This window comes from Chanos chanos, chromosome 1, assembly GCF_902362185.1.
Source record: "Chanos chanos chromosome 1, fChaCha1.1, whole genome shotgun sequence".
Taxonomy (NCBI): domain Eukaryota; kingdom Metazoa; phylum Chordata; class Actinopteri; order Gonorynchiformes; family Chanidae; genus Chanos; species Chanos chanos.
The window spans coordinates 51526812-51549223 of record NC_044495.1 but is presented as its reverse complement, the minus strand read 5'-3'; the positions used below and the strand labels follow the sequence as shown (position 1 = coordinate 51549223).

General features: G+C 40.4%; 2 protein-coding genes across 2 annotated transcripts; one reads left to right on the top strand and one right to left on the bottom strand.

Annotated features, from left to right (window-relative positions):
• Nucleotides 1–1207: 1207 nt before the first annotated feature.
• LOC115804582 (perforin-1-like) lies at nucleotides 1208–3278 on the top strand. Its single transcript, XM_030765096.1, has 2 exons — nucleotides 1208–1743; nucleotides 2255–3278. The coding sequence occupies exons 1-2, from the start codon at nucleotides 1208–1210 to the stop codon at nucleotides 3276–3278; spliced, it is 1560 nt and encodes a 519-aa protein (XP_030620956.1).
• A 1683-nt stretch (nucleotides 3279–4961) lies between these two features.
• smarcad1a (SNF2 related chromatin remodeling ATPase with DExD box 1a) lies at nucleotides 4962–13370 on the bottom strand. The gene is given in 21 exon segments (XM_030765084.1): nucleotides 4962–5023; nucleotides 5240–5346; nucleotides 5443–5625; nucleotides 6025–6143; nucleotides 6323–6511; nucleotides 6754–6869; nucleotides 7152–7275; nucleotides 7453–7548; nucleotides 7876–8007; nucleotides 8256–8391; nucleotides 8644–8719; nucleotides 9403–9462; nucleotides 9574–9673; nucleotides 9847–9937; nucleotides 10232–10428; nucleotides 11820–12304; nucleotides 12434–12512; nucleotides 12617–12712; nucleotides 12823–12872; nucleotides 13116–13182; nucleotides 13305–13370. Coding segments are annotated over 21 exon segments (2631 nt in total).
• Between the last annotated feature and the right edge of the window lie 9042 nt (nucleotides 13371–22412).

Below are 22412 nucleotides of genomic sequence, written 5' to 3'. Positions count from 1 at the left end.
AATCCAAACTTCACCAAAATCAAATGAAACTAATCACACTTCCTTCTTTCTTTTTTCCCCACTGGTAGAAACTGACTTCTGTATTCCATAAAAGGCCACACTGTGGAGAATCTGAGTTCTCGACAAATGTAAATATAGCAATATTTTAAAAATGAAGTTTCAGATTAGACTGCTGAAGAGAAATTGCTTCCCAGAAATTGTTTGAAGATGATTTTTTTTTTCAGTTATTTGACCTTTGCCTTGGAAATCCTGCTCACGTGGAGCTTTGAGGTAAAGCTGAGATAAAAGGATGGCCTGACAGTCAATATATTGTGTCTTCCTCCACTCGAAATAAAATCAGCTTTCTGCTCATGCACACGCATGCATGCTGACTCAAAATCCCGTGCGAAACCCTTCCCCCACAGTACAGCTGGGATTCATTCAAAACATCAAAACAGAACCAGTCAGCTGAAGAAACCACTCAAGAAGAGAGGCCCTAACAGTGGGAAACTCCCTGCTTTAAATGGCATGCGCTCCACATTTTTCGCAAGCTTTTTCAGCCGCATTTACAAAATCATATTCAAGTGAATCCAAAAATTCGAAGAGAAGCAGGCAGTAACCACTCGGTAAAGATTTAGAAGAGGAACTTTCAAAGGTAAGTGAAATGGAGGTCTAATGGCGTGAATAACAGACCACTAAATACCATTAAATCTGCATGAATGTAAGGTTAAATGTCTTGCTCTGTAATTCAAATTTCTACGTAGACCACAAGGTTGAGTGCTGTGAGCATTGTGTGGTTAGATGCATCGATGCAGAACTTAATGCTGTGACCTAATTTACACACTGCATGGCAACTGAATGGCATAGAGATCCATGGCAACCTTTCTATAAAAGGTTTGGTGATTACCGTAAATACAAATGAAAGTCTAAATTCAGTGTGTAAACTACCACTGTAATTTATGAAACTGTGTTGAGTTGTATAAATATGAAATGAGCGTAAGAATCTAACTGTGGTGATGATGCTGATGTGCAGAAGTATGTTATACAGTTGTTCTAGTCAAAGTCTAAACATAATTTAAAGCAGTTATTTGACCTTTCAAAGACACAGACAAAACCACAGGGTCCTGGTGAGATATGTATTTGAAATATGCGAGATATGAATTTGATTGTATTACCACAATGTTATGCACGCAATGAACATTTATAATTTTCCTGTAGAAGTAACAAAATGGCTGCTAGGAAACACCAAGCTGTCTGCGTGTTCCTTTGTACCTCTCTTATGATGATGGTCTCAGATAGGAGCTCAGCCTGCAGGACTGGATCCCAGGTGGAATGCGAGAAAGCCCCCTTTGTGCCAGGCTACAACCTGGCAGGAGAAGGTTTTGACGTGGTTAAGATGCACCGCAAAGGTGCCTATTTGATCAACATCAAATCACACGTGATGGACAACGATACCTGTACTCTCTGCGAGAACCGATTCCACGGAGGTCAGGAGCAGAAACTGCCAGCCGCCGTGCTGGACTGGAGGCCCTTCAGCCGTTGCAGCAAACAACTCTCCAGCGCTCTTCACCATTCAGTTGACTCTTTGATCAGGAGCTCAACTTCACTTGTAAATAACAACTGGGCAATAGACCTTAACTTAGACGAACTTGGCAAAGGGATCTTGGGAGGTAGCCGCTCAGACATTGCTAAGTTTGCCACATCACAGCACTCAGTAGACAAGGCGACTTTTGCTCTTCATGAAATCAGCTGCACATATTACAGGTAAGTGAACAGGTTTGGCTCCACTCTTATGCATGTGAGCTTTGTATGGTGTGTTATCAGTAGCACGCTGAAGAGTCTTTTGCACCATCATCCTTACCCTCCTCCTTTTTCTATGGCATAGTTTAAAGGCTGGCAAACAAAATATACAAACAAGATGGCAAACAAAATATAAAATTATACTTTAAACGTTTATAAATAAATTAACTTGAACAAAGTTGAAAACAAATATCAAAATGTTCAGCCTTATAAGGGAGTTGCAGAAAACTAATAAATTATGCATCATAAAACTTCTTCTAAGAACAGTCTAAATGTTCTTAAATATCCATCTCAGGTGTGAGACTGGCATTCAACATCAAATCTTTCAATCAAATGGGAAGAGACTTTTCTGTTCAAATCTAGCGGATGAGAGTTATTCTCAGTCTAGTTAAGCAAACTGATTGGTTTGACAAAAAAAAAATTGACCCTCATGCTAAAGTTGGAGAATGTGTTTGTTTCTGTTTGTTTCTTTCAGCTACAGATTAATGGATCACCCAGAGCTCAGTGCTGAGTTCTCTAAACATCTTCAGGGATTACCTCAAGTGTACAATGATAAAACAAAGTTCCTGTATCGGAAAACCATTGATACTTATGGGACTCACTACATTCGTCATGTTCATCTAGGGGGACGAGTAAGGCGGGTCACAGCCTTTCGAACCTGCCTTGCAACTCTGAAGGGATTTTCTGACTCTGAGATTAAAAACTGTCTCAACATTGAGTTGAAGATGACATTGGGGTTTCTCCCAGCAAACATGTCACTCTCCAACAAATGTAATGAAATCCTGAAGGATAACATGAGCATGGGGTTCTACCAAGGCTTCATGACGCACAAGACAGAGGTCTTGGGCGGGGAGAGATATTTTCCAGATCTTCTACTCCAACAAAGTCCAGCTGAGGCATACTCAAACTGGATGAAAAGCTTGCATGAAAATCCCGACGTTATATCATATGCCGTTTTCCCGCTCCATCACCTGGTTCCTTACCCTCAAATCAGTTTCAATCTGAGGAACGCCATCACAGAGTATGTCGAGGAAAACATGCTTCCACCGCATCAGAAACACGCCCAAGTATGTTCTCCAACACCTAATCTAGACCACAACTGCTGTCCTCTGCGAGCGGGTCGTGGTTCATTGACGGTCGCTGTGCATCGAGCTTCAGGTTTGAAGGCAGATCTTTTCACACGTACTGATGGCTATGTGAAATTATGGTACAATAACATGTATGAGGAGACTGATGTCATTATGGACAATAATGACCCAGAATGGAATAGTACTTATGACTTCGGCGCAATAGAATTCGGTCATGAGCTCATATTTGAGGTTTGGGATAGTGATGTGCTTTATAACGACATGGTTGGGCGGTGTGTGGTGTACCCAGAGCGAGGGACTCACTCTCACAGCTGTAAACTTAAGAGAGGCGTCTTTTACTTTTCCTACAGCACATCATGTGAAGCTCACCTGACAGGTTACAGGTGTGGAAGATACTCTCCCAAAGCTTAGACACTATATTTTAATCCATTTTACTGACGCTGATTTTTTTTTTCTTTTAAAGCATATACTATAAATGGATACTCATTTTTTCCCAAATGCTTATTTTTAATTGTTTTGTTTGATTAACAAGACGTAACTAAAAGAATAAAGCGATGTAAATAGACTAAAAACTTCAGGATAGTTTAAGGAGTCAGAAAGTTTGCAAAGTGAAAAAGACTTTAGGCCAGTTCTGATAACTGGGAAATAAGAGATACGTTGTGGCTGAACCTTGAGCTGTACATATGTAGATTAATGTCCGAAGGGTGGCTGGACAAACATAATTATGGCAAGTACACCTAATACATGCATGCTGAAATACTGGGATTTATAATGTGAACTTTTTCAATGCTAAATTGTTCTCCTTTCTGCTCAAGTCATTTTAACAAAATAAACTTTCCAATACGGACATTTCTGGGCCTGGAAAAAACTGCATTTTCCTTTGAAATTATTAAGCTAGTATTATGTTTGTTGATCACAGCTCTTCCTTGGGTTGGGTCTTGTTCTTCTGGATCTCAGAGTTCGTACCATTCCTCTGGGAGATCTGGGAACTTACAAAGGATGTATTCATTTCTGACCAGTGCTGCTTTGAGCAGGGCTGCTGCCTTGTGTTTTCCAGGCAGGGATCATGGTCTTTTACTGTTGTTATTATTATTATTATTATCATTAGTATTATTAAAGCTGTGTATCTCAAAAGAACAATAAACAGGTCTACCAAGTTCAGACCTGAAGATCCACATTGTATGTGAATATCTGATTTCGGCATTTGCTTTTTTTAAAAAACAAAAAAAACAAAAAAGCTTTAACAACCAGCATAGGCGTGTCGAAAATCAAATTCCAATGAAGCATCAGTTCAGGAACACTTTAACCCCACCCCCATCACTGACACAAATGAGAATAAGTTTAATAACAAACGCATGGGTGTGTGTGTGTCATCACTGTATTGTGTACAGATAACGCACCATCAAGTTCACATCTGAAAAAGCTTCCGTATTTAGTTTTTACTCAGAGATTTAAATTTGTTTAGAATTTAGCCTGAAATAATTTGTGAGTTAACTTTTTTTTTTCCCATTTTGTCTTTATTTGACCCTTTGGACAAACAAGTACAGTACAGTATACATATATAAAGAAATCTGAGAGACATAACACAACTAACATCCATAGCAAAGAATAAACAGTACATCAAAAAAGAATGACACATGCCACATCCCGGGCGGTACTTTCAGTCAGTCAACTCAACAACAACAGCGAAACAATGCTTTTATCTGCTCTGTTGGGTGCTACTCTCAGTGCTTTAAGAAATACTACAACTGAGGTAAACAAGTTTCAGTCAGTCAAAAGAGTGCCTTAGACACAACAGGAATGAGTCCCTCTGCTGAGGGGACAATGTCATTCAGTCGTTTCCTGAGTTACAAATTACAGGTTCAACTGCTCATAAATCTCATCATTTTTATGGGATTAAGTGCGAGCACATTCATAAAGCAATCACTCAGTCCTCCCATCCCAACAGACTGCTTCCAAGGCTTTACTGGACAAGGCTGGACTGATGAAGTGATAAAGGGACAAATTCCTGACTGTTTCTCTATGAGTTTGGCAAAGTCAGGCTCCCCAAAATGGCAGTTTTTTGTAAACACATCAAGCTTTGACAGGGTGTTCTCACAAACCCAGTGAGACCTTCAGCAACTCTGCCATATCTTCAGTCATGGTTCCCTCATCACCTGCTGAAGAGCAGACCTCTTTAATTAGGTGACCATGAAAAGTTCAAGTAGGGACTTAAAAGACCATATAAAGTTACAAAAAGCATAGTGATTAAATTAACGTTTCGATCAGCATTCCCATGCAATTCTCTAAACTGAATATCGATATGCATAGATAACACACGATGTCATATGAATCTGGTTTCTTCACGCAGTGACTCAAGTCTTTTTGCTTACCTTCGTCAGTAGTCATATCCTGTTCCAGTTTGAGCTTTTCCTGCCCCACTCGGAGCATGCAGGCCTCTATGGTGTCCTTACTGATGAGTTTGATTACTTGAACAGTCCTGAAAGACACAAAAACAGTTCACCCTGAGCTCCAAAGTGCTCTTTATATTCACTGGTACAAGACTTGGAATTTAACAGTTACTGCCGGCACCAACCTGGTCTGCCCCATTCGATGACATCGGTCCTCCGCTTGCTTGTCATTGAAGGGGTTACAGTCAATGTCGTGCAATATGACGACGTTAGCTGAGGCCAGGTTAATGCCTTGGCCACCGGCGCGTGTTGACAAAAGGAAAACAAAGATCTCTGGGTTTGTGTTGTATTTGTCGATGAGGCCAATCCTAGAGAAGGCAAAAAGGGGAAAAGATGGCGTGAGATGCCACCGCTGTTACGCCCCGCGCTGCGCTCGAGTTTTACGACTGAGGTTTTCTGTGGCACAGCTCACACACAGATCTTGTAAAGTAATCAGGTTTTTAAGACTAGAGCAATGGTTATTCAGACAAGAATGACGCACGTCTTTAAGAAATTTGAGGCCTGACCTGCACTGTCTTGTGCGTAATGCACTTTCCATCAGTTTAGGCTAAATGTTTTTAAAAGGAAAATAAGCTCAAATGCTGTCTTGCTTTTTCCACTTACGAATGCAGGGACAAAATCAGGAACGCTAAAACAGTACACCATATGCGTCATGATTTGAGCACAACACCAGTGTATAACCATATGATGGAAACACTAGAGTTTACCTTTCTGCCATTGGCGTGGACCCATCCAGCCGAACGTAACGATGGTCCAAGTGCTTCAGCAGAACTTCCACAATGTCCAGCATCATGGTAAACTGACTGAAGAGCACCACTCTGTCTCCCTGAAAAACAAAACCACACCACATCAAATTGCCTCCCAGAACAAAATCCTCAGAAGACAATGAAAGAGAATACAATAACTAATAAAATATGTCTAAATACATAAGAAACACGTTTGGTACACATGGTGGAGCTCAGAGGGACAGCACGAATGCTGGAGAGCGTTAAATCGAGTAGTTACCTTGTCTTTCAGACTCGCCAGCAGTTTGGTGAGCAGGCGGAACTTGCCGGAGTCCAGCAGGAGTTCTTTGTCCAGCTTGAAACTCTGTATGGTGGAGTACTGCAGACAGAGGGTGTGCAGCTCAAAATCGGACATCACCTCCATGTCCTCCTGGATGAGAGCTGGGTCTGCATCATAATGTGTGGGTTCCTAGCACAGAAATACAAAAGTCCGTTTAACAGTTGTTTGTCTGAGCAAACACTTGCACAACCGGTGTACACTACCACAAGTCATACAAGCACAGATGCAGAGATATGCATGCATCAATTGTGCTGTATACACATATCTTTGCTGCCAGGATACTACACAGTTAATGCAGACAGAGAAAGCAAAGAACTGATACTAATGTCTCAGACTTAAACACTGTTCTAAACAACACAGGCAGTTCGTACCTTGAGCATTGCACGGCTCATAGCGGCCAGTTTCTCTGTGGTATAATACTGCCGGTGTAACAGTGGGTGATTGGCCATCTTCCTCAGCTGCATCATCACATTACAAAGCTCTTTCTCTGAACACACACACACACACACACACACACACACACACACACACACACACACACACAGTGAACATAGAAAAGTCAGATACGGCTAAACAAGGAGCAAACACTTCGACTCCCATTATGGTTAATGTATCAGACTACTAACCACTACCATTAAAAACTCTATTAATCGCCATAATAGCTCGTAATTGATATCTTTGCTACACTGGTCTCGTAGTGGACCTGTTTTATCATAAGAGCGTATTTTGGTGGAAAAGAGTGCGTAATCCCGTGGACTCGTTTGTTAACACATACTCTCCCCAATGGCCGAGCGTCTGAGCTTGTTGAAAAGCTTGGTGTAAAGCTGTTCTTGCTTCTCACTCATAGCACACATCTCAATCTTCTCCTTCTTTGGAGGGAGATGTTTCAGCACCTGAAACAGAAACAAACAAAAACAAAAAAAGGGAAATGTTTGAGAAGCCGCTGCGACTGTGCTTCCAGCGTTCTCAGGACAACGCTGCCCTCTAGCTGAGAGCTTCATCCTGACAGAACGGAGGAACAGAGAGATGATGGACAGATCATGAGGGCTTAGGAGAGAAGAGGCCATTACCTCGCTCTTCACTCGTCTGAGAATGAAGGGCTTCATGATGAGTTTGGCCTGGGTGATGCGATCCTTATGAAAACTGCTCCCTTCCTCTGAGGATTTCTGACAGGGGACAACACACACACACACGCACGCATACACACACACGCACACAGGGAAGAATGAAATGTGCTGCATCTCTTCTCATGCATGGCACTGACAACGGTAATCTAACACGCATGATTTCTATCTCTCAGATAATCTCAAGTCAAGTGTATTTCAGTAGTGCAGTAGGTTACAGCAAAAGCCTGGATATTCAGCAGCTCCTTAAGGGGAATGTTCCCTAGCCCAGTCTGTGCTACCTGTCCTACTAACTTACTCAAAGAGGGCAGGTGAAAGTAAATTGTCTCTGTTTCTACTTATTGGTTGTGGCTCTTTTGCGGCCCCTACCGTGGAGAACATCTTGGCCATCTGGGAGGTGCTGCTGGAGAACATGGATGGCATGATGAAGTTGAGCAGAGACATGAGTTCCAGCAGGTTGTTCTGAAGAGGTGTTCCAGTCAAAAGTAATCTGTGTTCGGCCTGTGACAAAACAGCACAGACCATAGAAAGGACACACATGAGTAACAGCCAGACAAAGGGGGCAAAAATGACACTTGTGCCAATATTAATTATTACTGAATGCACTGCACAATTTTCTCAGTATCACAGGTCTGAATATGAATACTTCCGTGTATACATTCAAACTCTGCTTTTATTCTGACTTTGAGCAACAGCAAGAATTACAGCCATATGACAGAGGTTATTACAGGGAAATGTTGTGCACTCACATTGATGGCCATCAGGTGGCGGTAGCGTAGCGAGTTCATGTTCTTAAGCATGTGACCCTCGTCAAACACCGCGTATTTCAATTTAAGCTTGCGGAAAAGACTACGGTCACTCTCATTTCCTATTGCTAGGTTATATCTACAAAGAGGAAGACAGATAAGCACAAAAATTAATTAGATTCATACACAAGACACCGGGGGTAATAACCTCACAAAGGCACAAAGAGCATGGTTACATGACTCACATCATGTAGAGACTGACAGTGAGTATGATAACCAAATCATCATAGGTAAGAACAGGTAAAATTTGCAGTTGTTGGACCTCCTTTACACTGAACTGGGGTAAGTATTGAATGGTATGAAAAGAACAATGCCGAAAAACCACACTCACGTGGTCACTATAACGTTGAATTCCACCTCTTTGTTGAGGATATCATGACGCAGGTATCTGCGGTCTTCCACAGAACCTTTAAACACACACAAAAACAGAGAAAGTCAGTTTGAATTCTGTGTTGTCTTTACAGCATACTTAAAGCTTATGCAATTCCTCTACCAGTAAAGTCTAAAGCTTGCAACGGCAACACAAAGTTTTCTACGGGCAATATCGGAGAGGATACTTGCTCTTCCACGTCATGAGGCAGACATTACACCATGCTCAAAATCTTAATAAAGGAAAGCCTCTCACATTTATCAGCTATACCTACTAAAACTCCATCTGTCTCTGTGGGGTCACCATACACACGCACACACACACATTACAAAATGTAAACGACACCGCGGCTACCACAGAACGGGACCACTCGTCCTAAGATAGCAGTAAACTCTAGTGATTTGCTCTCTGTCGTAAAAGGTCTCACACTGCTAATGCGCTGCACATAAAAATGTGTAAAATATGTTCGAAATTATTGGGAGCTGCTGGATAACAGAGGGGCCAGATCGGGCGTTCAGGACGAAATTGATCACCCTCACACAATACGAAAATAAGAAACTCTGAGGGTTGCTTCGGAACCGTTAATATCTCCCTCGTGAACATTTTTCTCCCACTGCAAAACTGTTCTTCTGGGATCAAGAGAAAAAAAAAAAAAAAATTACACAGCATCTACGCTGTACAATGGAAGAGCAGCACACAAAAGGAGAGAATATTACTCACCATAATAGACAAGCACTTTAAGAGCAGGGCACCAAAGCCCTAGCTCCCTAACCCAGTTATCTGTAGAGAGAGGAGAGGGTTTTCAGTTACACACGCTGAATTACCACGGAGGAGCTGTGTCCCAGAGTACTTCATCTCCAAGCACAGATTTCAGACAATGAGAGCCCTTACCCAGGGTTGAAGAGGGCACAGTAATGAGATGGGGGCCGTCAACACCCTTCTGATACAGATGAGCCAGGAACGCAATGGCCTGGATGGTCTTTCCCAGACCCTGTGGACAAATGGACATCATCTGCATTACTACTTTATGATTATACGAGACAGATATTACACCAATTACTTCAGTGTTATTTCATTGGTTCTGTATTGTATCAAATCCCGTAGCTGATGATGGTGGAGTAGATCAGATTTTCACAAGAAGAAAAAGAAAGGAAATCAGCTTACCATCTCATCGGCCAGGATTCCACTAAGATTATTCTGGTACATGAGAATGAGCCATTTCAGTCCAATCAGCTGATAGGGTTGTAATTTGAAGCTGACAAAAGAATAAAAAAAACGTTAGACAGACAGACAAGTACACCCACCGAGCTGTTGCCGAGAAACGCGCTCTCCGCAGGCGACGTCGAGCGACATTCTCTGCCACAGCCGCATGAGCTAAAGTGTCGACCAACTTTACGAAAATAAACAAATGAGATCATTTAGGAGAGCAACGTGGCGGTAACTTCACTTTGCACGCTGTTGGGGTTACTGATCACTCATCGCACTGCTATACGCTGGACCCGTTTCCAGGAGGGCGGTTCTCGGGTCATTGGGTTCAGTCTGCTCTCACCTGCTATTGAGGACACTGGGCTGTTTCATGGACCCCATTCCTTTCTCTATGACCTGTGTCACATCCTTCATCATCTTTCTGGCAATGGTCTCACATTTTCCCATCAGTTTCAGCACCACCTCTCTCTGTCTGAGCACCACTCTGCAGCCCTGCACCAGCTCCAGGGACAGGCCGTTATCCTTGTCAAACTGCTCTTTCTAAGAATGGAAACATAAATGAGTTTAGCTCAGGCAAGCAGTTCTTGTCGCCGGAATCATTACAGTTTCTGAAATATATTTAAAATATTAAATGTTTGTTGATATTGTACATCAGAAGACACGAATATTGAACGTAATTCAATATTACTACACAATCTGCTCGAAGATATTGTCTAACAAAGCTTCAGATAACAAGACTGGAAAAAAAAAGCTGTTACTTAAGCTTGGGTGTACACAATTCGATTCACAGAGAAGTTCAAGAACACAACTTTTCCAGCTTTCCGAGGAACAGCGTGTGATAGATAATGATCTCTATGCAAAGCTGTACTTTCCCTACTATAATTCACATATTCTCTCCATTCCAGAGGCTTACGCCGTCTTGTCGTTTACAAATCCACACGTGTCTTTGCCTTTAGGCACAGCCACACATGACTCACCTGCCTGAAAAACGCACGAAAATAAACCCGGGGTGGAAAAGAAAGGGGGAAAAAAAAAACAGGGAACCCAAGAACAGAGTTCAACAAGTTTGATTTTAACAGTTGCCTGATAAGCCAATATTTCTGTTATGGCTGATGGGTTTTTCTCTGGATTCAGACAAACAGTAAAGTACACACAAGTACACAACAAGTTTTCAAGAGGGTTTGTGGTAAAATCAGAATATGACTTGAAATTAATTCTAGTAAGCGTGTTGATTCTCAAAGGAAACATTACTGACAATGTTTTAGCGCCTACAGTGATGCAGTGTTTCATCAAAGGCTATCTCAGTTATACAATGGCCCACACATGAACCTTTCATAACAGTGACTGACTGTGGTCCACTGCCTTTGTAACAGAAATAGGTGTGTTCAAAACAAATAATTTAGCTCTCGGCTATGCTTTCATTTTCCTAATATTATTTTATCTAATATTATTTCTTTCTCTTCAGTGTTAAAAACTTGGTCTTACAGTCTGCATTTCACAATTTCCATCTTTCTTTGAGCCTATGTTTTACAAAAGGACCTGAGAATTTGTTTCAATTCCTAAATTGTTCTCTCACCGCTAGTGCATTAACAGTTTTCAAACTGTAAAACAGCTATAGCCATTAAGTACACTCAGATTCTTAAATCCGTTGACTTGCTATAGAAAAGACTGAATGTGGTATCAGCCAAGCATACGGTCTGTTTCCATGGATACATGGCATAGTACAGAGTGAGAGATTGGTTGGTGATACAGCTAATACCACACCTTTCAACAACCTATGAAATTTGTCTGAGAAGAACAAACCATGTTATTTTTGCACTTACGAGGAGTAATAATTATGAATGCATAATTGAAACTCATTCTCAAGAGTGAAACATGCATGTGTGGGCAAGACTATCACTCAAAAATGGGAAGAACGATGAATGTCTTACCAAATCATCCCAAGCCTTAAAGGGCCTCAGTGAAATAATCTTCTGAGCCTTCTTGAGAGAACAGCCAGAAATGAGCGTCAGCTCATCCAACGACCCGTCTTGGAGGAACTGCACAATTTGATCTCTGATACTGGTATCTAAGTTATCGATTTCCTCTTCTGAATCGAAGTCTTCCGATAAATCTTCGACCTCGCTGCTGGGATCTTCATTCTCGGAATCACTCGGTTCTTTCTCCCGTTTGACCTCTGCTTTGGTCTTACTTTTAGCCAGTGAAGTCTTGACTGTGCTGACGTCATTGTGTAGCTTCTGCGTTTCTGTTTTGGAAGATCTGCTCGGGACCGATGATATCCATCTCGAGAGACTTGAGGTCTTTTCTTGTTTACGCCTGCCCTCATCTCCTTCCACCTGACCTCTGCCCTCTTTCACAGGCTTGATTTCATTCAACACTTTGGGTTTCTTTTTCTTGTTTTCTGGAGAATCAGTATCTATATTTACAGCAAGAGAAGATCAAAAGTACTCATTATTCCATCACATTATGAAATATAAGTGGTAGACCTGACATGAGAAATGGCTACATCTCTTTTTATGTTTTTTTTTTTTTTTTGCCCCCTCACCTGAGGATGAAAACATGAGTAGTGAACCTATGGCATTACCATAGTCCCAGTCATGTTCCTGTAACACACTCCTGAGCACCTGTGATATAACATACACACACAATGAAGACATTTTTATACTACACCCAATGAAATGCTCTAGAATAAAACTGTTCATTCATTCTTTGCACAGCTATGACACACCTCCTTCTCCAAGTCAGGGAGTTTTCTCTGCATCTTGCGCAACATAGCTTCCTGCTTCTCTATGCTGGGCTCCTGATGCTCCTCTTCAGAGTCAGACTGGTCAGACAAACACAGGCCATCAGCTTTAAAAAGTTACCACGGTTTCAAAGCAAAGAAAACCGTGCGTCAGATTTAATGACTCACCACAGTTGTCCTTCTCCGCTTACTGGGCTGAACAAGATCTCGGTCTTCACTTGGACCAACTTTCCCTCTTTGCCTGTTTGAGTCTGCACACAAATAGTCAAAAAGAAAAACCTCCTTGAAGTGGTCAGCATTAACAAAGGACATTAAAAAACACCCAGAAGACAGCTTCAGCGTAGGCCTGTGTATGTGTTTTTACATTAATACCATTCTTCATTAAAATACTTGTATAGGGCTTTTGATGCAACCGACTAAATATTTTAACACGTACAGCAAGCCACATAAATCACTTAAATGGTTGGTGTATTTAATTATCTACCTCTGTCTCCAAAGTTTACCAGGCACAATGCTACAGCTCCATCCAGAGTACTTGTGCTTTCAATCACCTTTGGTTTAAAAAAAAAAAAAAAAAAAAAAAGATTGAAACAGACACTCAGAATCCAAATCTGGATATTATGGCTCAGAGCATGTCTAATACTGTTAGCAACCCTAATACAAATTTAACCACCTCCAGCAGCTCATGCCTCTCTCTCTGTGGAAACATCTCCATTAGCTTGGTAATCTTCTCCTCCATCTCCTCACTGATTTTAGCCTTACCACCTGAAGTGTCACTTGTGTCCTTTTCTTCACCTGACGCTAGTTTTCTCGAGGACGACCTGTGAATTTATTAGGGGGAAATGATACCGATCAATCAAAGCCGGCTGCCCATAGCCATAATCTAACAAAAGGAAAAATGAAGGCAATTTTCTTTGTGTGATATGATGCAATAAATTAGAATATTTCACACACCAACTGATCATTTTATTTTATTTACATATTCTAATACATGAACCGACAAATCAATATTCCATAAAAAATTAATAGCGTGACACACAGGCAACATGAAAAACATTTTTTTTTCGTAATTAATATGTATATATTTTTTTTGTTCCCTTTGTAGGTCTCTTTCCTAACTTCTACTGACCTGTCATTCGAGACGCTTTCGTCAAAATCCACTGTCTGCCTTGAGGTAACACCACGTCCATGTTTGCTGTCTGGTCTCTTTTGGCGAGCTATTAACACGAATCAAGGGGGGTTTCATTAATATGAATTCGTTTGTTCTCGTGCACTATACATAATTCAGACTACATCTGTTGATATCAACAATAACGTAGTAAAAACTTTCCTCCAGTCAGGAACATTTCTCTACAGTATAAATGCACATAAACCATAAAAATACAAACAAATTCGGAAGACACGACACACAGCTATTGTTAGTGTCTCACCTACTAGGATCCGGCTAGTTCATTCATAGTCAGCTATGGTAAACTTATTACCACAAATGTGTCCAGAACACGATTCAAGCGTCATTATTGGGTGCTTTACGCCAAAGAAACGGATCAACTGGCGCAGCCAGGCCTGTCGCTAGTTATATTAATTTATGTAATATTGAGAGCTATGAATAGGTAACCGGGATGCTTCTGTTCCGTCTAACAGTTAGCATACCAGCTATTCAGTGTTGTCCTACATTCACATAGAAACAACAGTTGTCTGGAGCACAAGACACGAGCTAACTCAATACTTTCAGTCGTAATTTCAAGTGTAAAATTTAACAATAAGCAACAAAATCGACTGACAATACCCAATACCCATATGCATTCCTTGACCCCTCCCCCTTGCTAGCCAGCCGGCTTACATGATAACAAGGTGGCCAACACAAAGTAGCCAGGAATTCCTGCAGCCTGGTTTTTACCTGGTTTATTCTCTTTATCTGAAGTGGGACTGTCGGAACAGCCGTCTTCCTTTTTCGATGTTAGGACAGAAGAGAAAGGTTCGGTTTTATCCTTTTGAAAACGGAACCTGTCCAAGTTGAATAAGCTCATATTTTCGAAAAAGATTTAGCGGGGCCGGCTGAATGTTAATGAGACTCGAGTCCTACCACCTCTTGGTTTTGCCTTGCATAGGCTGTGTTTCCGAATTCAAACACAACGCCTGAAACACACTACTGCACAACACTGAAAACGACTGCCCATTAAATACTATAATATACTGTAACAGCACTACCGTATACGACTCCCATCAATTCACCCAGGAATGGACACTGTCCTCTTTCCCGCCATGACCCAAACTGCGTCACAAACTTTGACATTTCTGATTGGACAGAATATCAGAGGATCGGGGTGAACCAATAGGAGTAGACTCTCCAGAGCACAAACCAGTGGTTGCCAGATTGCAATAAGAAAAATGACGATGATTTCATTCGCAAAATTGGACACACGCTGTTACATATGCGTAGACTCTGACCGCTATTTTCTTTATTTAACCTTGTTTTAATCTATAAGTGGCAAATTTGTCTAATTCCCTACAAGAATACTGTGCACACATAAACATCACAATTTCATATTTTTGGACAAGTTATGTGATACGTAATCAGAAATGATAAAAAAAGATTTAAAAAAATGATAAAATATTTGCATAATTGTTATAAATTCAATAGAATAATCGCATAATTGCATATAATTTGTATCATCCTTTTCTTAGCATCAGGGCGAAGTAAGTTCGGGCCCATTTTGCTAATGAAAAGAGTGAGGATCGATACAGGTTAGAACAGAGCTAAATTTAGATTATGAGCGTTCATTTCTGATAAGGCTACATGTAAAGAGAAAACGTCTTACAACTGAATGATTTATACAAAATCTTGAGTTCTTATGTTTAATTTGCAAGAAAGTAAAATCGGGGAAATGGCTCTCAGTACAGCTATGAGGAACATTCGTTTTTTTCAGAATATAAAAATGTGATTTTTTTCTATGATTTGCCTTTATTCACAGTGTTACGAATCTAAACGATCAAATCAAGCCTTGTATAAGGCAGTCCCAATACTTTAAAAAAAGGCCTGTGTTTGATTTCAAATCAATCGAATTTGAGCGACGCGTATTGTGACTCCTTCGGGCCGAACACTGTCAACGTTCTAAGCAATGTCGAAAGCACAAACTATAGCAATACACAACAGATGATTTTCATCTACCACACGAACCGGCTGTTTTCATTAAGAGTGACCGTACAATATTAAAATGAACTTTCTTAAACTGCTACCCAGACTCAACAGTCGCCATCTGAGGGCAATTTCATATGGAGCTGGCCTTGTTGCTGCGACCGCAGCCTCATTCTACATTTGGCGTCGATTAAGATTAAATTTTGTTAACGGTATGTACACTATTTTCTGTCTCATTTGGCTAATAATTCGCCTTTATTTGTAAAATATAACTTTGATACAGTTTCAATAAAGACTAAACTTATTTAACTATGTAACGTGGCTTTTAGCGGGGCTGCTCGTGTTATCGCTATCATGGTAACGTTGTATTGTTGCCGATAGATCTATTGAGTGTGTTCAGAAACATTTTTTACATAAATTAAATAACAAAAAGGATATACTGTGTTATTCCACAGGCTGGCACGCTAGTTAGCTAAGTGAGCAAGATCCAAGTATGGTCATGTTTCAAAAATTCAACATAGTCGCTGTAGTTACGGTAAACAAAGTCGTGACTGCGTTTAAGGAAGGAATGCGTAAAAAGAACGTTAACTGCTATCTCGCTCTCGCGGATCCATCGTAAATCGCATAACACATGTCTTGGCCACTGACTTGTAGTATCTTGTAATATCCTGTAGCCCTCTCATAATGAGCACCTTTCTATCTTTTACAAAATCTGGCAAAAATTCTATAACGGAGTAAATATCCACAATCCACTAACAGCAGAATAATTTATACTCTATTCATACCCTAGGATTCTTTAATGGCCAAGAGGAGGAATTTCCTGACGATGCTATCATCTTCCAGGTTTGTGTGGGTTTTCGAACCTCATATGATTGCTTTAATGCATTTGTAGCTGTGGAGTGTTCTTAACTCTCCATATCTGGATTTACAGGAAATTACTGAGCCAACACTGCAGCTGCTTCCTGTTCACTTCTGCCCTTTCTGTCCTGGGCCTCTGAACTTAATTGAGGTACACCAGACTTATTATAGGACCGTCCTACAAAATGTCACATGGCTTTGATGTTAATTGCCTCTCAACACACGAACACAGGTTTTCTGGCCTGGTGAAGTGGACAGGACACAGCGAACAATTTGGTTCCTTTTAGCTGGGCAGTACGGCTCAGCCTCCAAGGTACATCATCCATTTTAGTTGAATCATCTCTAACTTGCATATTTGCATCTGACAATTGACAAATTAATAAATAGGACCAAAAACTGCCTGCTCTGACCTGATTACTTTTTCATCCATAAGAGTACTGACATATGAAAGTGTTAATAATGAGATCTTTGTATACTTATGCATTCTTTTATTTTGTCATTTTTCTCATAGAGGGTAAAGACCATGTTTTGCTACTTGAGTGTGTCCAAGGGTCAAACAACTGACCTTTCTTGGATGAACTTCACTAGGAAAGTCAGGAACCCACAGGTGATAACTAGAAACATGGTGCGCATATGGAAATTTTCACTGAGGGAGTAACAATGGTTACGTGAATAAGTTTTAACTGTGGTGTGAGGTCAGTTCTAGAGTGACAATCTTTCTTTTATTTTTCTCATAGGGATTCCCTCGTTACATGACAGTGACTCAGTCCTGCACTTCCATACAGGTATCATAGCATAACGATTCTCTTTCTCTTTCTCTTTTATGTTTCAAAGTCATATGAGGCAGTTTGGCAGTGCCTGAAACCTTTAAAAAGACAAGACTTTTTTTTTTTTGTTCAGTTGCAGTTGGTGTCTGGAATGGTGACACAGTACATATCACTCCGTCGTGTCAGGTCGGCCGTAAAAGTGCCAGTAGGCCGTTTCTTGGTATGCGTTATCTACTAGCCTAATGTCTACACGGTTTAATGCTTAACGTCTTACAGTTCATGGCTTTTGTGAAGTAAAAGTCCTGTGTCATTACACTGGTGAACTTTGAACTCTACCTTAACCATATGCTTTTAGACACTTTACTCAACGTGTTCTTGGTCTCTTTTATGTTTGTCGCAGCACAAGCGCTATAAAGAGGTCTTGAGCTACGTATGCATGGGCCTGAATGGCCAGGTATCCTCTGGTATGTGGATGTATGAGAAGAGTTTTCTCACTCCTTTTCGAAGGGTGCCTTTCCTGGGTTCACATCCTGACATCCAGAGTAACCCTCAGGTACACACATTGTAAGCTCCATTTTGGCATTTACATCACAAGATGATCCTTCTGTTTTTAACCATGATTTATTATTTGGTTTCACAGGATGGTGTCTCCTCTAGAAGACTGTGTCTTACAGAGGGCACAAGTCTTGAACGGACGGAGGTACCTTTCATCATGTGAGAATTTTTTTTTTTTTTTGCATTGATGTTCATTGGGATTAAGACTGTTTGTCAGGAATTGATTGACAGACATTTTTTTTCTTTTTTGTCATTAGCCAACATCTTACAGTCAAGGGTGTCTCTGACATCCTCCTCAAACTGTGTTCTCTTCGCAAGGCCTTTTCTGTGAGTAGAGCTTTGTTTTTGCTGCGATGTTGCTGGCCTATGGCTCTGGCCTATGGTTCCATTCTGACTTAAATTATATTGGTGTTTCTCTATTCCTCAGACTTTGCTCAGTGACATCTTTGTGCAGAACTTCCTGTTTGTGCAGGGCAAGAAGGTACTGCGTGTCCTGGTGAAGGCCAACAAGAAGGTTCGGTTAAACAGTTGATCTCCAGTTTTTTTGTTTTGTTTTGTTTTGTTTTGTTTTGTAATGTAGAGAATTAATGTTTTTAATTAGATATGTTTTTGTTGTTGCTTTCAGGATGAGATTGCCTTTATAGAGGCCTATCACTCTCTCATTGGCTTTCTGAGATGTTCATCCAACCAACACGCTATTAGCAGAGAACTGTCTTTGGCTGGCGTAAGCTTACTCTGAATTTTACAACTGGCACACTGACAAAAGTCTCTGTTATATGACCATAATGCATGTTCTTATGACATTCATTTTGTCCCTGCTCAGGTTCACCACCTGAACTTTCTGGATCTTCTCTTTGAGCTTGTCCTGTTCCGTCTCTTTTCCCATAACAGGCCACCCGTGGCTGTAAGTACCTTAGCAACACATTTTAATTGGACTGTAGAACATAGATAGCTTGTTTGATCTTGTTGTCTTATTTCCATTAATGTCTTCTCTTCTTTCCTTAAGTCTGAGGGCGGTTTCTTGGAGCGTTTGTTCTCAGTGATACACACGTGGGACACCTCTGACAGCTGGGAGCCTGCAGCGGAGCATTGTTTCCAGCTGCTGACTGTGAGTTTACAGCTTCTGTTTTACTTCTGCAAGTTTACCGGTTTCTTTTCCATTTAGAGCCCAAATTAATTAAATCAATGTAGAGCTTATGTTGTTCATCCCTCTGTGATCAGTTTGTTAATGTTCTCTCTTTGTTCTGGTGAGGTGCATTTTAATCGTTTTGTTTCTGTGCATGTTCTGTTTGCAGGACCAGCTGAAGCTGCTCTTGGAGGAACTTTTTTCCCAGCCACTGGAGTTGTACTGCAACCCAGACTCTCTGGTTACTGTAGTTCACAGCCTGCTGAAGCATCACTTAGCGCTAGCCTACCAAAAAGTATCTATCATTAAGGAGCCATTAGTTTATTAATAGATTGTAAATAGAATGTATAGAGAGTTCAAATATATTTTAAGTATAGTTTATTTAAATACAGTTTTCTTACTTTAGGATTTTATTTAATAAAATTAGCTTTTGAACTTGAAACTTTTGTCCATCATTTGTAATGTGTCAGTAGGTGTTATTTCAATTGACATTATCATGTGAAAGAGTTTGCAGCAACGTCTGACTTAATAATGGCAGTGATTCTACTTAATCCATTTCATTATGGGACACATTTGAAATGGAAAGTGTGAACAAGTTTCATCAAGGATGAATTAGTATGTGGGGATAGATTAGTTCTCACTTTTGTCTGCTAAGGGAACATACTGCACATTTACTAGGGGTATCACTGTTTCATATCATAATCTTTATAGTGACTCACTGGGATCCAGCTAGTTCATTCATAGTCGGTTATGGGCAAATATATCACCAGACACATGTCCAGGCTGCGATTCAAGTACCATTCTTCAGTTGTTTATGCTAAGAATGAATGAAACAGTACAGCCAGGGACTGATTTATGTGATATTAAGACCGATGAATAGCTAACCAAAATGCCTCAGTTCCATTTAACAGTAGTTCTACAATTACTCAACACTTTCTTACATTCACATTGAATTAGCAGCTGTATGGGGCACAAGGAACAAGCTAACTCAAGAAGCTAACGTGAGATGCAAGTTTTAATTTAAGGTGTATAATTTAACAAGAAGAAACAGCAGTAACTGACAATATCCATATTATGCATTCCTCACCCACCCCCCATGCCAGAAATTCCTGAAGCAATTGTAACTCACTAGTGCAAACACACGCCCTTGGCCCAGCGGGAGAAATAGGGTAGACACCACTGTTTCAAATGAAAGGCTTGTTTAATTGTGTAAATAATGCTATTAAGCAGTTTGGTTATAAACTAAGTTAACTAAACAAATGGATAAATAATTAAGGCAATTACAGTACTATGCCAACAAGCAAGTATATTGTGACAAAACAAATGGCGCATGACATTACAGTCAGAGCCTTCAAAGCAATTTTAGAATTTGCCATCAGTAAACACCCGACATATTCGGTGCATCCTTACAGAACATCAGCGTTAGTGTGTGTATCTCTGCGTGAGTGTGTGTGCGCGTGCTTGCACCTGTCCTGTGTGTGTACCACACAGTCGCTACAGACGACACAGTTCAACATTCAGCTGGTGAATGGTGGACACTCAACTGAAATTTGTCTTTGCATGCAGTTTTCTTTCCGAATCTGTGTGGCTTGTCATCTCATCAGTGAATCTAGTCGCGCCAAAAAAACCTAGCCTGTATTGTAAAACAAGGCTTGTAATATTCGATTTACAACAGCTGCACTTTAACCACTTCAAGACAAGTAAAAAGTTAGCAATTTATACATTACAGCTGATTCTAATGATTGCCATCAATGTCAGTCATCTAATACATTTTTCCCTTTTAGTGAAAGGTATCTTCAGTAAACTTTTTTTTTAAATGTATTTTCATAAGTAACATAACTAGAAATATTAATTACATACAACACATATAAGGTCAGAGGTGACCACCATAACTGAATCTCATTTTAAGCAACACTTTAGAGAAAGAGGGCTGACACTGACATCAGCCAACTAGATCAGGCTCACAGCTGCAAATGGGATGGACATCCCCATCCTACGATGTCTGGAAGCAAACACTGAGTGCATCGGAAGTAATCTCCCTGGAAAGTGTGTGTTTGTGCGAGCTGGCACCAACCCGGACATGAAGGAGATGAGGGGATTTACTGGTATCATCAGAGTGAATGTGATCAGTAAACCTAGGGACCCTCTCATGGTTGGGGAGGTTGTGAAGAAGAAAGAGTTGTTTTGTAGGAATTGCATCAGAGTGCATAAGCAGCCATTCCTCTTGTTTTTGATTGTTAGAAACTGTTGGATATAGGGAGCAGATAAGTCTTTTGACCATCACATCACATTTTGTTTTGATGTTACTTGATATGCTTAAAATGGTCCAACAGTTAGGGTTGCAGTCACAGCAGCCTGCTTAAATATATAGCTGTATGTCTGTTTTCATTTTCTGTTTTACAGATAGTTATCTGAGGGATGGTAGCTGGTATGGCAGGGTAACAGTCGCCCAAGCCCACCATACCCATATCTGCTAGTGACTGGTTCTTACACACTCACATATCAGTAACTCACACTAGTCACTTCACACAGCAGGAAAGACTAATTGTATTGGGGTGGGGACTCAGATCCTTCCTTTCTCAATGGTCCAGGTTAAGGAGCTATTTAATAATAACCCTAAATTGCAGGTGTAGTCCACCTATAACATGTACATCAATGCTCGAATCAAAGAGCTCATAACGCAACAAAACACAGCCTAACTGAACCGGTTAATTAACTTGACTCAAACTGAAATTGAAGTAACTCACCAAGAATATATAGACGTCAATCTTGCTACATAATCGTTTAAAACTTGTTCTGCTGCACTCCAAATGTCAAAAGGGAAACTGATTGAGTTTTAATTTGAAATTTGTCTAATTTCTCCTCTCCGTCTCATACGGCAGAATATTGCTGCCACACCAAAAAAAGAAAAACGGATCAGCATCACATTATAACGTGAAAAGTTTATTGCGATAACAAAATGGTTTTCACGTTCTAACAAGATATTTTCTCGTTTTAATGAGATATTTTCACATTATTACGACATACAAACTTGTTGAGTTTTAGCAAGAAACTTTTCTTGTTATAACAATGTATAAGTATCATTTTATAACGTGAAAGGTTTCATGTTAAAACATGACAACTTATACTGTTACAACATGAAACATCTCCCATTATAACAAGATATTTTCACGTTGTTACGACATACAAACCTATCACGTCATGAGAAGAAACTTTTCTTGTTATAACAATAAACTAGTATCACATTAAAACATGATAACTTATATTGTTATTACATGAAACATTTCACGTTTATAAGGAGATGAGTTGGTCTCGGGCGGAGGTGGACTCCCCGTGGTA